The sequence below is a fragment of the Egretta garzetta genome, unplaced genomic scaffold (genome assembly GCF_000687185.1).
Source record: "Egretta garzetta isolate BGI_Z169 unplaced genomic scaffold, ASM68718v1 scaffold353, whole genome shotgun sequence".
In the NCBI taxonomy this organism is placed as follows: domain Eukaryota; kingdom Metazoa; phylum Chordata; class Aves; order Pelecaniformes; family Ardeidae; genus Egretta; species Egretta garzetta.
This window is the reverse complement of record NW_009259307.1, coordinates 866,299-879,615: the sequence shown is the minus strand read 5'-3', so window position 1 is coordinate 879,615 and position 13,317 is coordinate 866,299. Positions and strand designations below refer to the sequence as shown.

The window sequence follows — 13,317 nt, the reverse complement described above, 5'->3', positions numbered from 1 at the left end:
CTGCTGAACTTGGGTCAAAATTCAAGTTCTTTTGGATGTGCAGAGAGACAGAACTGTGTCTGCCTGCACCACGTGATAGCAAAAATAATGCACAAGCAGGGTATGCTACACGATTTTAGTATCAAACTTTTGGGCTTAGTTGGCTAAATTCCATCTTGATCTTCCTGAGGAAAGAAAACCTACACTGGAAACCCCTCAAGATGTTTGTCAACTCATAATGGAAACCACCCCCATCTGCGCTAAGAAGTCCTACCTAATCTCAAATAGCATGCCTGACAAGAGCCAAATTAATCACTGCAACAATGCCACTATGTCAGAGAAATTACTCCTGTACACTGATTACAAACCAGGAGGTGTTATTCCCGGTGAAAATAGCACAGGTTTTTGAAATTCAGGAGGCTGCTAGTGCTTCTGGTTTACCCTAGGCTTCCCTTTAAAGGAGGCCAAGTCCTGTAGGCAACAGAGACATCTACTGGCAAGCTCTCCACAGTTCTCCTCCGGGAAAAAAAATGAAATCCAAGCCTTGTGGGAAAATCTGTGGATATTCAGCTCAGGAAAAGACAGGACTGCAGGCAATTAGCATCCAAATGATTTATTCCCTGCCAGATTTCCAGGAGTTCATAGGTATATAAACACAGATTAAGTAGTACAGGACCAATTAACTGAAGAAACCAATTCCAGAAAGTACAAAGGAGGATGTGGGAGGTGTGAGGGGAAGTGACAGCTATAAACAAATGAGTGCCTCTTCTGCCCCCCCAGGAATCGAGCTCTATTCACTGTTTCCACTGATATTTTGAAAGTGATTATCTACATTCTGCTCTGGATTTGCCAGAAATACCCGGAATGGAGCAATTAGCAGCAAGAAAATAATTCATAATTTCCTCACTGGAGTGTTAGGCATGAATTAATACAGAACCTTAGTAGTGGGCAATTGTGCAACTCTGCAAAGTGAAAACCACAGAGGATGACAAGGGAAGAACTAATGTTCTTTTAATTTGTTAAATTATCCAGCTATCATTCTGATGCCTCCTGCTTACCTGAGTAGTGATGATGCAGATCTTGAGAAGTTTTCAAGCAGGCGAAGATATCTGAAATAATGTTTAAAGGATCATTACGTTAATTATTATAGCAGAGATAAATGTATGATTTTTGAATTCCTTCCATCCCCGTGTTTGTCATGAAACAGATTAATCAGAATTACTGTCTCAGCATTCTAAAGAGGAGAATTACTAATAGGCTTTAACTATGTTATAATGTACAGTATATTGGCAGATTTCAGTCATCAATGTAATGTAGCCAGATGACTTATTTATTCAGGGAAATGCTGGGAAACTTGTGATATTAACCTCAAGGACATGTAGCTTCTCCAAGCCAATTACACCTCTGGGATATTAAAAGCACTTTGCTGTCCATCACGCCTCACAGCCTCCCAAAGGCATGATTTTTCCAACTCCATCCTCAGTCATTAAGCATTCTATTAACTATACTATTACACCAAAGTTACAATAATACTGTCCCATTAACCCACAACATCTACAATGCTCTTAAAATATAAACAGTTTCTGTGGTTACATATTTAACAGGCACAGCCAGATCAAATTTGGTCCAAAAATCCTTGTTTTATAAAAAGTCTTTTTAATAAAACCAAGATTAACTTGCATGTTTCCATTAATTAGATGAAATCACTTTGTTCTATTGGAAAACAATCCTTCAAAATGCCAGATTTCAGAAAATACGTGTACTGTACTACTTTTGATTCTGAAATATGAGATCATCAAAACTGAGTCTTCATGAAAATATTTGAACATTGCACTGTTCTTCTTGGCATATTTCACTTGCTTATATTCCCTTTTCCAGCAAAAGAGATCTTAAAAACCATGAATGGACATCGGGGAAAGGGCCAGCATTTCCACCAAGTGCCCTTAGTGATTCAAGGTCCCTTTTGCTCTCTTTCTTGCCAGACCCAACCCAATGTATTGTTGCATTTTGTATGTTGTAAAACAACAAACATGAAAAGGGGAATGGGGGCTAAGTCATTCCTTTTGAGGATGGGGAAACTGGATTTTAATCAAAGCAATGGTGCGCTCTAGGGAGTAGCCCCACAACTCACTACCCTTGCAGCTGTGTGCTTCTACACTGCAGCATTTTATGCACAGCCAGACCCAGAAAGAGCAGCGCTTGAAGGGGAGATAAGACTAAGAGCGACTTGTTTCTGTGTCGCAGCTAGCCTCAAGAAGAGATAGATGCCCAGCTGCTCAGCCTCTAACAGCTAAGTGACACGTCAGGAAAACTGGAAGATAGACTAAAAGGCAACAAATACAAGTGAAGTTAACCAGTGCTCTACTTTTGTGGAACAAAGTCATTCCTCACTATAACCTTGAGCTTCTTCATTGGCCATTTCATAATAAATTCAATCCTTCACTGATTTCATAATTTCAGGGAAACCACACAAACAGAGGAATTACGCCAAACTGTGACTTGAAAGATCAAGCATACATTAAAATTTTGTATCACAATCTATTCTCACACATACACCCTGCTTTAACTCAGGAGTCTCTCAGACTGCCAGGGATGAAAGCAGCACCATAATCTTGAAGAGTTTCTCCCTGCTGAAAAGGACAACATTACTGGGCAGACTAGAGTAAAAAGACTTTTTTTTCTTTTAAGATTTTGCAGTTATCATGAGAATAACATGTCCTCATAAAAAAAATCTTTCACTTTAAAGTGAAACAATATGAAACAATAGCTGAACATTTTCCTAACACCCTCCAACTATAGTAAAATTTTTGGGTTTTGTACTTCAGAATTACCAAAGTGAGATTTGCAGAGAAGAATTAAAATGAGTGACGAGCAATCAAAAACTTACTGTCGGTGTCCTCTGAAGTTCTCAACCTGTTCAAAAGCAAACATTTAATAATTTATTCCAAAATTTCTGTCATTAAGCTAACATCAGTATATATAAAGAGATGTCATCTATGTGAAGGCAGAAGTCACAGGCGTTTGGTCAGCAATCATAAAACAAAATAACTCTCAGTGCAACTTTGTTCGTTGCAACAATCAGCAAATAATCTTCGGTGACTGAAGAACAGCCACATTTTTCTGCATCTTTCCTCTGCTTTATGCTGAACTGCTCTTAAGATTCTGCATCGCTGCTCATATCATTTACACTGCAATAACAGTATCCGTTAAAGACCACTTCAATCACACACACAATTGTTCATTTTTCAATCAATGTTGAGGTGTATTCAGAGTTACATATGCCATTACCATTGCTTGCACAAAACCAGACTTTTTAAACTGATCGTCCTTTGGATTAGCAAGGCTGCAGAGAGACTACAGCATCAGCATTAACGTTAAAGCAGTCTTTGTTACAGAAGACAGCGGATATGATTCACCTCACAGACCAGAGATCCCACTGAAGACAGCAGGCTAAATGACAGAATCAGGCCACTCAATGGCCTGTAAGTCCTGTTGGTAAGTATGCAGTTTGCCTACTGCCTATAAATGACTGAGTTTAAAAAAAAAAAAAAAACAAACCAACGAACCAACAAAAAACCCACAGGATGGGTAAAAAACCACAGGCGGCAGGTGATATCTTTCCAGTGTCTTCTATTTATTACATCCACAATCTTACTAAGTAAGAGAGAGATATAAAAGAAATTGATGAAGATAAGAAAGAAAAGGAAAAGGAACAGAGAGGCAGCACTGCATGTGGAAAAACCACCCCCAATATTAAGATAATGTTCAACCAAGCTGGAAAAAAAAATTCAAAAAACCCACCATAAAACTGAAAACACTTTTTAAATCAGTATAATTTCACTAAATATAATCCAGGCTTAATAACTACTAAAAACCTATTAAGAAAACCAAGCTAAATATTTTGTAAATGTGCAGACTCAGTACAAAAGAGATTAATCAGAGGATGAGAGAAGCTTTCAGGAGCTGCTAGCATTTAAATTATTAAAAAAGGAAACATGCAATTTGCAGAGCAAAAGCAAATGCAACTTTTCATGCTCACTAGATTGGAATAATGGCTAGTTAAAGATGCTATGGTGATCTTAGTGACTGAATTAGAAAATTGGATTATTGTTGCAGTAAAAAGGGGTGTCTATTCCACCTAAAATTATACACTTTGTTTAAATGGATCTCCTTTATCTTCATTAATAAGGCTTCATTTAAAGAAACTTAAACAGACTGAATTGCCTTAACTTTGTTTCACATGAATGTCTCATCGTAAGTATATTGCAGAACTGGAGTGGAAACCTACAGGAAGTACAGAAGTCTCTTTCTAAAAGCAGATGATGAATTTCTTAATATACTAATAATACATACAAGGAGCTCCTGTTCAGATTACTTTTCTTGGTGGTTCCAAATATGCTATTACTCAAATCCTGTAAAGAGGAGAGATACTTTTACTGGTAAAATCTGCACATTACTGCCATATACACACTGCACAACTTAAAAAAGTACAATCTTGAAAACACTTATTGTTATGCTTATTGTTAGCATGAATAATTACACCGACAGGCAGGTGAATCACAGCATTGCCATACCTACACTAAAATGGAACCAATTTCCTCACATCAGAGTTTTCCATGCTGGCCGCATACATTTGAATAAAATACTCAGGTACCCACCTGTATCTCAATACACCCACGAAAGCTTATTGATGTCTTCTAATATGGACGGTATTAGAGAACTCTCTTTATATTGGAAAATTCCAATTTAGGGATAGGCTTTACAGGTGTTGAAAATAAAATGCACCCTAAACCTCTACACAGAAGAAGGTAACAGTCTAAGCAGATTTCCAGTGATATTTAATCACATATTTTCCAGGTCTTGCAGTTAAAAGAAGTACTCAAATAGTCTTTTAAACTTCCAGCCATATTAGGGAAAATTGGGCCAGCCACGTCCTCCTAATGTGCTAGTTAGAAATGGGATTATTCTTCTGAATAGCAGTCAGGAAGATTTTAATCCTCAGAAGAAACAGAGCCCTCCAGAAAAGTTCAAAGACAACAAAGTTTAAAGATAAATTAATTAAAATTCATCTTTGAATATTATCAGAAACGTAACTCACGATTTTTTTTTATTTCACGCATATTTTCACTTTGTAGCTTGCTTTGCAGATGAAAAAATCTTTAACAAAACCCAAACCTTCCTGCCTACACCCTTGCTGTGCTCCCTACTACCCATCAGGAAGGATTTCTGAACCACTGGTGTTCAATGGGTAAATCTGAGAAGCACCGCTCTAGGAAAAAAATACATTTCTTTAAAAATATATCATACTCCAAGCGGAACAGTTGTTCCATCTCAGCAATATACATAAACTCTCTCATAACCCAGACACAATTTAAGGGAAGGCATAGCGACTCAGTGGGTATTGGAGGCTGTGTCTTGGGAGAATAAATAATGTGAATTTGGCATTCTGGAAGTGACTAGTTTCAGCCTAACTCCAATCCTGCTGTAATCAGTGGAATTTTTCTGAGAACTTTAAAAATCCCACCCTTGAGATTTACCCAAGACATCTTAATATGAGTTTTGAAGCACCAGATTACTTGGTCCCTTCACACAGTTTCACTGACAGTACCTTTATTTTGCTTGTCTGACCCTGTGTTTCACATTTCAAAGTATTATTGATTTAGACTCCATGCCCAGGTTTTACAGAATACGAAATCAGTAAATTTATTTCTCTTTCTCTCTCTCTCTCCACTCTTTCATACAAAACCCTGCCATTTCTAAAATTTAGATTGAAGCTCTCTTCTCTGGTATTTGGGATTCAAATTCTGCAGCACTCAGAACAGCAGATCTGAAACTGGTTTATTTTTATTCCTTAAAAAAAAAAAAGCAACTCATAGCACTTACAGTGAAAAATAAGCTAAGCTTTTAAAGATCACCATTTTAATAACCAAGAGTGCTATAAGTAAAGCAGGCAAGGAAGGGTGCTATTGAAAAAGGAAGAGGAAATTATTATTTCACAGTCCTTTCTCTTAGTTTATTCTTTGTTAATTTCCTTCCATACCTCTGAGATACCTCTACACAATGTAGTGAAAGATACATTTTCTTCCATTAGCTACACCATTTTAAAACAGATAGAATTTCTGTAATCCAGATTCCTGCACTCAGTCTCCAGGAAATATAAACTGGTCTAGCTCCATCAAAGTCAATAAGCCTATGTTGATTTACAGAGGCAGAGGACCTTTACATTATGGACCTGCAAATTAATTTTGATAAATAATAAGATATGGTGTTTATAAGCCAGTGGTTAAGAAATCTAAGCTTTGTAATTATTATCCATATTTAACTCCCACTTTGCAAGGAATAACTATGGCTGTGTGACAGATTAAGAGCTATAAGGCTAACTTTCCAAAATTTACTTCACTCTGCTAACCAATTCTGCCCACAGGTTCGAGACCAAGCAGCATGCTCAGACATTGCCTAATGAAACATCAACATACACATCATTTCTGACCAACTTCTTCATACTCAGAACTGCTCTGTGATTCAGTAATTTAATATCCGACTTCAATAATCTTAATAGAGTGTTAACAGCTGTTAAATTATTCATTTACTCACACACACGTGCTGTGCAAGCAGACAACAAGGTTCCTCATCTCTCAGGAGGTATTTAATAACAAAGAACCTGCAGTGGCAAGCCCAGGGACGTCAGCAGAGCTACCCTGGGCTAGGGTAGTAGACTCATCCCAGTCAAAACTATGGGCTAGGATGTGTAATCTTAGGTCTTACCTCTTGAGAACGCCTCAGGTAATCACAGAACGGTATGGTATGCCTAGCGATGTCTTGATTTTTCATTTTCTGTTGCATGTAACTGAGACGTTCCAAACCTAGCCAAAAGAGCAGGTATGTCAACTATTTCCAGAGTGTAAATGAACAGTTCTACTGCTACAAACTAAACACCTATGCAGTGCTATAAAATAAACACCTATAAACCATATTGCCCTAGCAAACACGTAATGGGCTATAAAAGTAGTAACAGAATTTCTTGGGGTTAAAACAGACTGTTTCCATTCTCTGTCAACAGATTTCGGAGGAGTGCAGCCCTTCTCAGACCATGCTGTGCCGAGTCACAGCATTCCCTGGGGCTTCTCCCAGCAGCTCGAAGAATGAAGCCAGTGAGCCACACCACAGCAAAGGTGAAAGATAAGATGAACTATGCAAAACATCTCTGAGAATGAAAGAGCTGGAGAATTACTAAAAGAAAAGCAAGGATGCCATTCCCTTTTCATTCCAACAGGGACGATACAGAATTCATTTCTTCCCTTTGGAGGATGTTTCTGAGCAATGAGCAATGAATAATGCATGCAGAGGATCTGCCAGCAGACACAGTATAGCAGCACTGCCTGTGAGTGTAAATGCCCTGAGAAATTCACGAGTGAGTTTATTTTTGCAATTAGCCAGGATGTCACTTTAGAAGACACCTCAGGAGGGGAGACAAGGATATCAACCTCCTTGCTTCCCACTTATTCCTGAGGATTAGTACTCTACTATCTCCCATGTGAGACAGGCAGCACTCCCAGAAAGATTTAACTGACCTTCCATCCAACCTATGCCCCTTTTGCCTCCGCAATGACACAGCAAACAACCAAGTTGTGTGTGCCTGCAACCTAATTCTAATCCTGTAAAAATTATGCCATGAGGTGAAAGTGGTGGATGACACTTTGAATTTGTGAATTTTTATTTACTGCTTCTTTTTAAAAGCTGTGTTGAATTTCACCATCTGCAAAATATCACATACTTAGCTGACTGAAATTAGACACAGTGAGCCAGTTCTTGTTGTGTTTCTCTTGCTCATCCCAGACATTGATCTCTGCCGGCTCTGAGCTCACTTGGGTGTTCTGGGGACAATCATCCACTCTAATCACCTGGCAAGACACAGACAAACCAGCACTCAATTTATAGGATGACTAGCACCTTTGCAGTTCCTCTGACAGCCTATGACATCAGAGCGTCACTGAAATGCCAATGACTGAACTCGCTCCCAACTGAGAAAGATTTTTGCATTTTTGTTACAAGTTGCAGAAGACACATTGTTTTTGCCTAGTAAATACTACTGATGAAAGATCCAGCACTACAGCTTTTTAAACCAAAGTTTGAAGCCCCTCAGAATACCTGCAGAGGTATTAGATCTCAAGGTTCAAGTCCAAGATTGGTTGCTGACCCGAGCATCTTATGTAAATAAATCAGTCTTAGGCTGTCATCTCACTCATCAGAGATAACTCTTTCCAGCTGACAAAGATCCTGGGAATCTCTTTATAACTTCATAGATTTTTATATATGTACACATACATACAGTTATGAAAGTTGTCCCATACATAGGACACAATCAATATGATGTCTGAATGTGCTAAATGTTTGATGGATTCAGAGAAAACATGGAGAGACTCTTGTAGGCAGGAGACATTATGAGGCCTGGCTTTCTTGTTTACAGTTGCATACCACCTGTATGTGGCCCACCACTCCTTCAGTCTATCCTGGATCATATGAAGCCTCCCCAGGTCCCCCTGCCAGCTAAAGTGCAAGGACTGATTCCTTTCTGTGTAAAATCAGTAACATCCCTGGTCTACTATCTAGCGAAGTCCATAGACTTCAACACATTCAAAAATTAAATTACACACATTCAGACACAAGGAAAATTAAACGAAAGCCAAACACACAAAAAAGACCCCCCAATTTGTGTGCAGCACTTTAAATGTGTACATTTTCAACTAAGCCACACTGCAGAACTGCTCTTATGAAACAAGATAGACACGGGATATGTGATTTTCTTGCATCTGCACATACCGGCACCTGAAGGGGTTTTTGATTCTTCTTTCCTCTCCCAGACTTTCTGTCTGTGTTTTGTTGTTTTGCTTTTGTTGCCTCACTGTGGTGTAGCTCACTGGATCTTAAAGACTCTGTGGGAAAGAGTCAAAACCCACCATTAAGCTACAGAGCTTTTGTTTACTAAGAGAAGATCTGATAAGACTGAGAGTTGGCAGATGTCCAAAGCAAGCTGAGAAAGACTTGTGACACCCAAAGCTAATGTACATGCAGTTCAGTGCAAAGATGTGCACCATCACAAGATATGGAACAGCAAATGTTATCCATCGTCTCATACTGTTCATCCTTTTACAACTGGAATCTGCTGTATTTTAGCTGTTGGTAAGCAAACTTAACAGTGGACAGGGAGGGTTTTAAACTGGCTATATAAATGTATACCTCTTCATTCTCCATGCATCCATCTGACCAATGATACTGCTAATGAATCTCTTAGGGACTGTGTAATTTATTTTGGCTCCTGCAACTCTCACATTGCATCCCCAGGGCACGAGACTTCCCCTGAGCAAGCACAGTCCCTCTGTCACCCCAGCTGTGTAGCCACAGCCACAGGGATCCTGTGAGATGGGGAGAATCAGTGTGGTGCAGTGCACCTTAGGTACCAGGCACACTTCAGAAATTCCCTACAACAGTCAGCCCCAGCACAAAGTGAAGGAGCAAATGGACTTTCTGCTACTATCCTCAGCTGCAGCTAATACCTCCTTGGTGCAAAGGAAACATTTTTATAATGTCTTGGGCTCCCCAGTAAAAGATACTGTACAGGTGTAGTGTTTTATAATTACCACCTATGGCCTTGCAGGTTTTTCCACTTTTCTCTTTCTTAGGGGACTGTAAGCTGTTGCTCCTGCAGAAACTCCAGTCCCTCCAGAGCGGGCTGATCCAGAAGGAGGTGCTGCGTTTTAGCTTGTTCTGAGAGATGCTGCTGCTTCGACATGACCTGTTGGAGTTGTAGGAGAAGGACTTTGATTCTCTTATCTGGACATGCCTGGGAGGACTACCTGTGCAATTGCAGTCACTGTTATAGGTGGAATGTATGCACAGGGCCTTTTGTTTCTTCTCTGAGCTGAAAACCCCTTTTTCATCACCTTCAGAGAACCCCCAGTTCACATAACCACCTTCAGTTTCCTCCTTGTCATCACAGGGGGGTGCTGCACTCTCTTCAATATCCAGTGATGGCTGGAGACCAAGAGGATGATCAGCCTCTACGGCATTAGTCTTCTCTGATGGCAAATGTGTAACAAAGTCTTTTTGGGTCCATTGGTAATCTCCTGGCTCTTTTCCAATGAGGTTGACACTCCGCAAGTTTTGCTGCACCACAATGCTACTTTGCAGCTCATCTCTGAATGCATTGTCCCTGTACTTTGCAGGAGTGCTCAAAAAGGACAAATTTAAGGTGACATCCTCAGAGAAAGATCCTCCCTGATGGTCAGGGGGCACCAACAAAAACTGTCCGTATCTAGGGGTTGACTTGGTCTCGGAGGATACTCCCGAAGTGAGTGTGTCACTTTCTATTTCTATCTTTGGAGAGTTGTCCTCTACCACCTTGTTACTCTCGGTCCTCAGCACATGGTCTTTGCACTCTGATGGCCACTGACTCCTTACCAAGCTCCGTAAGAGAGAAGGTGGCATGCTGTAGTAGTGGTACTTCTTGTCATACAAACACTCCAGGCTGCTCAAGGTCTTGGAATAGAGTGCATTGCTCCAGCTATGGGGCAGCTTCCTACAGGTTTGATGTTTAGTGTCAGCCAGTAAGGCTTCTTCCACCTGCAAGGTGTCCACAGCTGAAAGCACTTTCAGGATGTCCACTGTCAAGGCAGACAGGTCTTGCAAATGTCCTAGCTGGCTGTCCAGGGAGAGTAAAGACTCCTTGATATAAAATACCTTCTCATGCACTTCTTTAAGCTGCAGAAACATCTCCTCCACTCTAGGTGGAAAAAGAAAAGATAATTAAAATATCAAAACACAGATCTTTATTTCTGTTTGCCAGATGATGAAGGAAGCCATTAATACATTTCAAAAAGTCTGTGTTTCAAACAGCCCTTTATTTTTTTTAATGGAGACTTCCATTCCCATTAATATCTATATTTGACAAAACCCATCCAGACTTACAACACATCATTCAGATTACTGGCCAACAGCCAATGACTTTTAAGGAAATAGGCTCTTTGCTCAAGGAGCATCAATTTAAAAACCTACTATTTTTCTACTAATGTCCATTCATTGCTATAGAACTACTGGACAGCAGGACACAGCTTTGGAAATGCTTCATTGGCTATTGCTGTAAATGTAAAATGCTGTAAAGTATGCTTCTTGTCAGCCAGTCATCCTGCATCTCTACATTTCTTTTGCAAGCATGAGAAGGACAAGGCTCACACAAACCTACAGACACTCCTGCATTTCTCAGATACTGGAGACTGCTGGGAAAAGGGTCTTCCCAACAAACTAGGTGGCCTCTGGGAACGGATTCTGTATGTCTGATGCCATCAGTTATCTTCAGGTAAAATTCAACCGCCCAAAAAGCAAAGCCTGTTTTTATGGTCTTTTAATCCCCAGTGAACAGTGCAAGAACTTCTTGGCCTGGAATGATACCATTTTAACCGAATCATTATCTTCACATTTCCCGAAGATACTCTCTCTGGTGCTCTATCACTAAGACAACAATAAGCTAGCTGCAGGCAATATGCAAAAGTTGCTCCTTTCCTTTGTCACTGATTAACTAAAAGATGTAGTGTTTGACCAATAGCTGAATAAAATCAAAGACCAGTGTTCCAAAGTATTCTATTAATCTAAATTAATTTCTTGTATTGTTATGCAATGCTGTGAAATGTGTTTCACCTTTGCACTCAGAAAAAAAAATCCCTTTCCAGATCTATATTTATCCACTAAATTAAATCTTCTTGCTGTAATCAATTCTGCAGCTTTTGAACAAAGCTACTTACTTTATTTCTTTAACAAGGAACATTCATTTTGCTTGTGTGTTTCGTTTTAGTATGCAGAAAATAAGATTATGAACAGGCAAAGATTAAGAGACTATCTTTCTCTAGGCAAAACAAATTTATTAGATGAGATCAGTATTGGCATTCAGTAAGACTTTTTATTAGTGCTTGCTTTCTTTAACTCTTCCCAATAAACTTAATGGCAGCCTTGCCACTGATTTCAATAGAAAGTTAAACTAAGCCAATACTGAGAGTTCTGAAACCCCGTAAACAGTTGTGTATTGACATTTTGCAAACCAAGACACTATGCTGCAGATAATGCCACAATGGTTATGCAGTTATTATAAACAGCAGTTACGCTCAATCACAAGCAATACTCTCACAGTGTTCCTACACTGCTAAGCCTTTAAATAAAAATACATATTGTATGCCATACTCTGGCATGTTTTCATGATGCTACCTGGTCTGCAACAGCAAAACTCAGCAACACCCTACTGCACACTGCACACACTGGGGGTGCAATTCTGCCAGCAAGGCTTCCCAGCCAGGCCTGCCCTGCAGTTCAAACAGATACATTACATTTCTATCAAATTAGCAAGGCCTATGCAAGTTATTGCTCCTCATGTTCACAAAGGCCATAACCTGTTCCAAAAGCATTAGCTGATCAGAGTCTTTTTATATGACAAATGTATACAAAGAACACAAATCTGCAGCAAAACACACCTTTCTGTTGTCAGACGGATCCTTTCACTATCACTGGAACTCAAGGTTTCGTTCTTCTCATGAAAATATTTTTCCACACACTGTTCCTCAAAGTCATGTAGTTTCTTTAACTCCTCATCACTCAAGTACAGCTCTGAACAGAGAAGATAGTGATTGGTATGAAGCATCCATAAGAAAAAAAGAAAACTGTCATGACAGGTTTCCTCTTCCTCCCTTGACAAGAACAAATCAGACCTAACTCTGTGAATTTGGACTTATGTATAAAGACTCAACATGCCAAATACATGTAAACATATTTTTTATCTTTCCTTACATAGAAAGCAAAACCACAGACAGAAATTCCAGTGCACTCCTTTTTAAAGCCTCAAGAGTGCATACCCAAATGGCTGCTCACAGAGATTATTTTCTCCCAAGCTTTTTCCTGTATTTTGTTATACACATGCGACTCACAAGACTTAGATGTAGATATGTAAGACTTACAAAGATTTCACTGTAATTTGGTCCAGGCATTCATTTGGGACTAGACACCTATAACAATTACAGTCCTTTCAGGTACTCAAAGCTACAAAGCTTCTCTTCACCTAATTGCTTCACATGTTCACATGTGTAAACATTAAGCAAGATTACTGGGCAAAAAAGAGCACATTCAAGAGTTTAAAACTCCACAGCTTGGGCTGCTCATGCTGCTATTCTTCTAGCACACCAAGGCTTCCGAGAGAATGGATCGATTGTAAGTCAGTATGTAGAAATGCACATGGTGAAAAGGTGCTTCTCTGATCCAAACTCCACACCTTCCAAGCTCCTTCCTTTCCTTCCTTTTTTA

General features: G+C 39.5%; 1 protein-coding gene across 1 annotated transcript in view; it reads right to left on the bottom strand.

Moving 5' to 3' along the window:
• The window catches only part of TRPM6 (transient receptor potential cation channel subfamily M member 6), a 71,259-nt gene that overhangs the window by 14,186 nt on the left and 43,756 nt on the right, over window positions 1–13,317 (bottom strand). The window contains exons 24-31 of the mRNA XM_035891731.1: window positions 12,495–12,627; window positions 9,618–10,759; window positions 8,800–8,912; window positions 7,754–7,880; window positions 6,745–6,842; window positions 4,333–4,391; window positions 2,867–2,892; window positions 1,038–1,088 (exon numbers count right to left, since the gene is read on the bottom strand). Of these exons, the coding sequence (XP_035747624.1) occupies window positions 1,038–1,088; window positions 2,867–2,892; window positions 4,333–4,391; window positions 6,745–6,842; window positions 7,754–7,880; window positions 8,800–8,912; window positions 9,618–10,759; window positions 12,495–12,627 (1,749 nt within the window). The remainder of the gene's footprint in view (window positions 1–1,037; window positions 1,089–2,866; window positions 2,893–4,332; window positions 4,392–6,744; window positions 6,843–7,753; window positions 7,881–8,799; window positions 8,913–9,617; window positions 10,760–12,494; window positions 12,628–13,317) is intronic.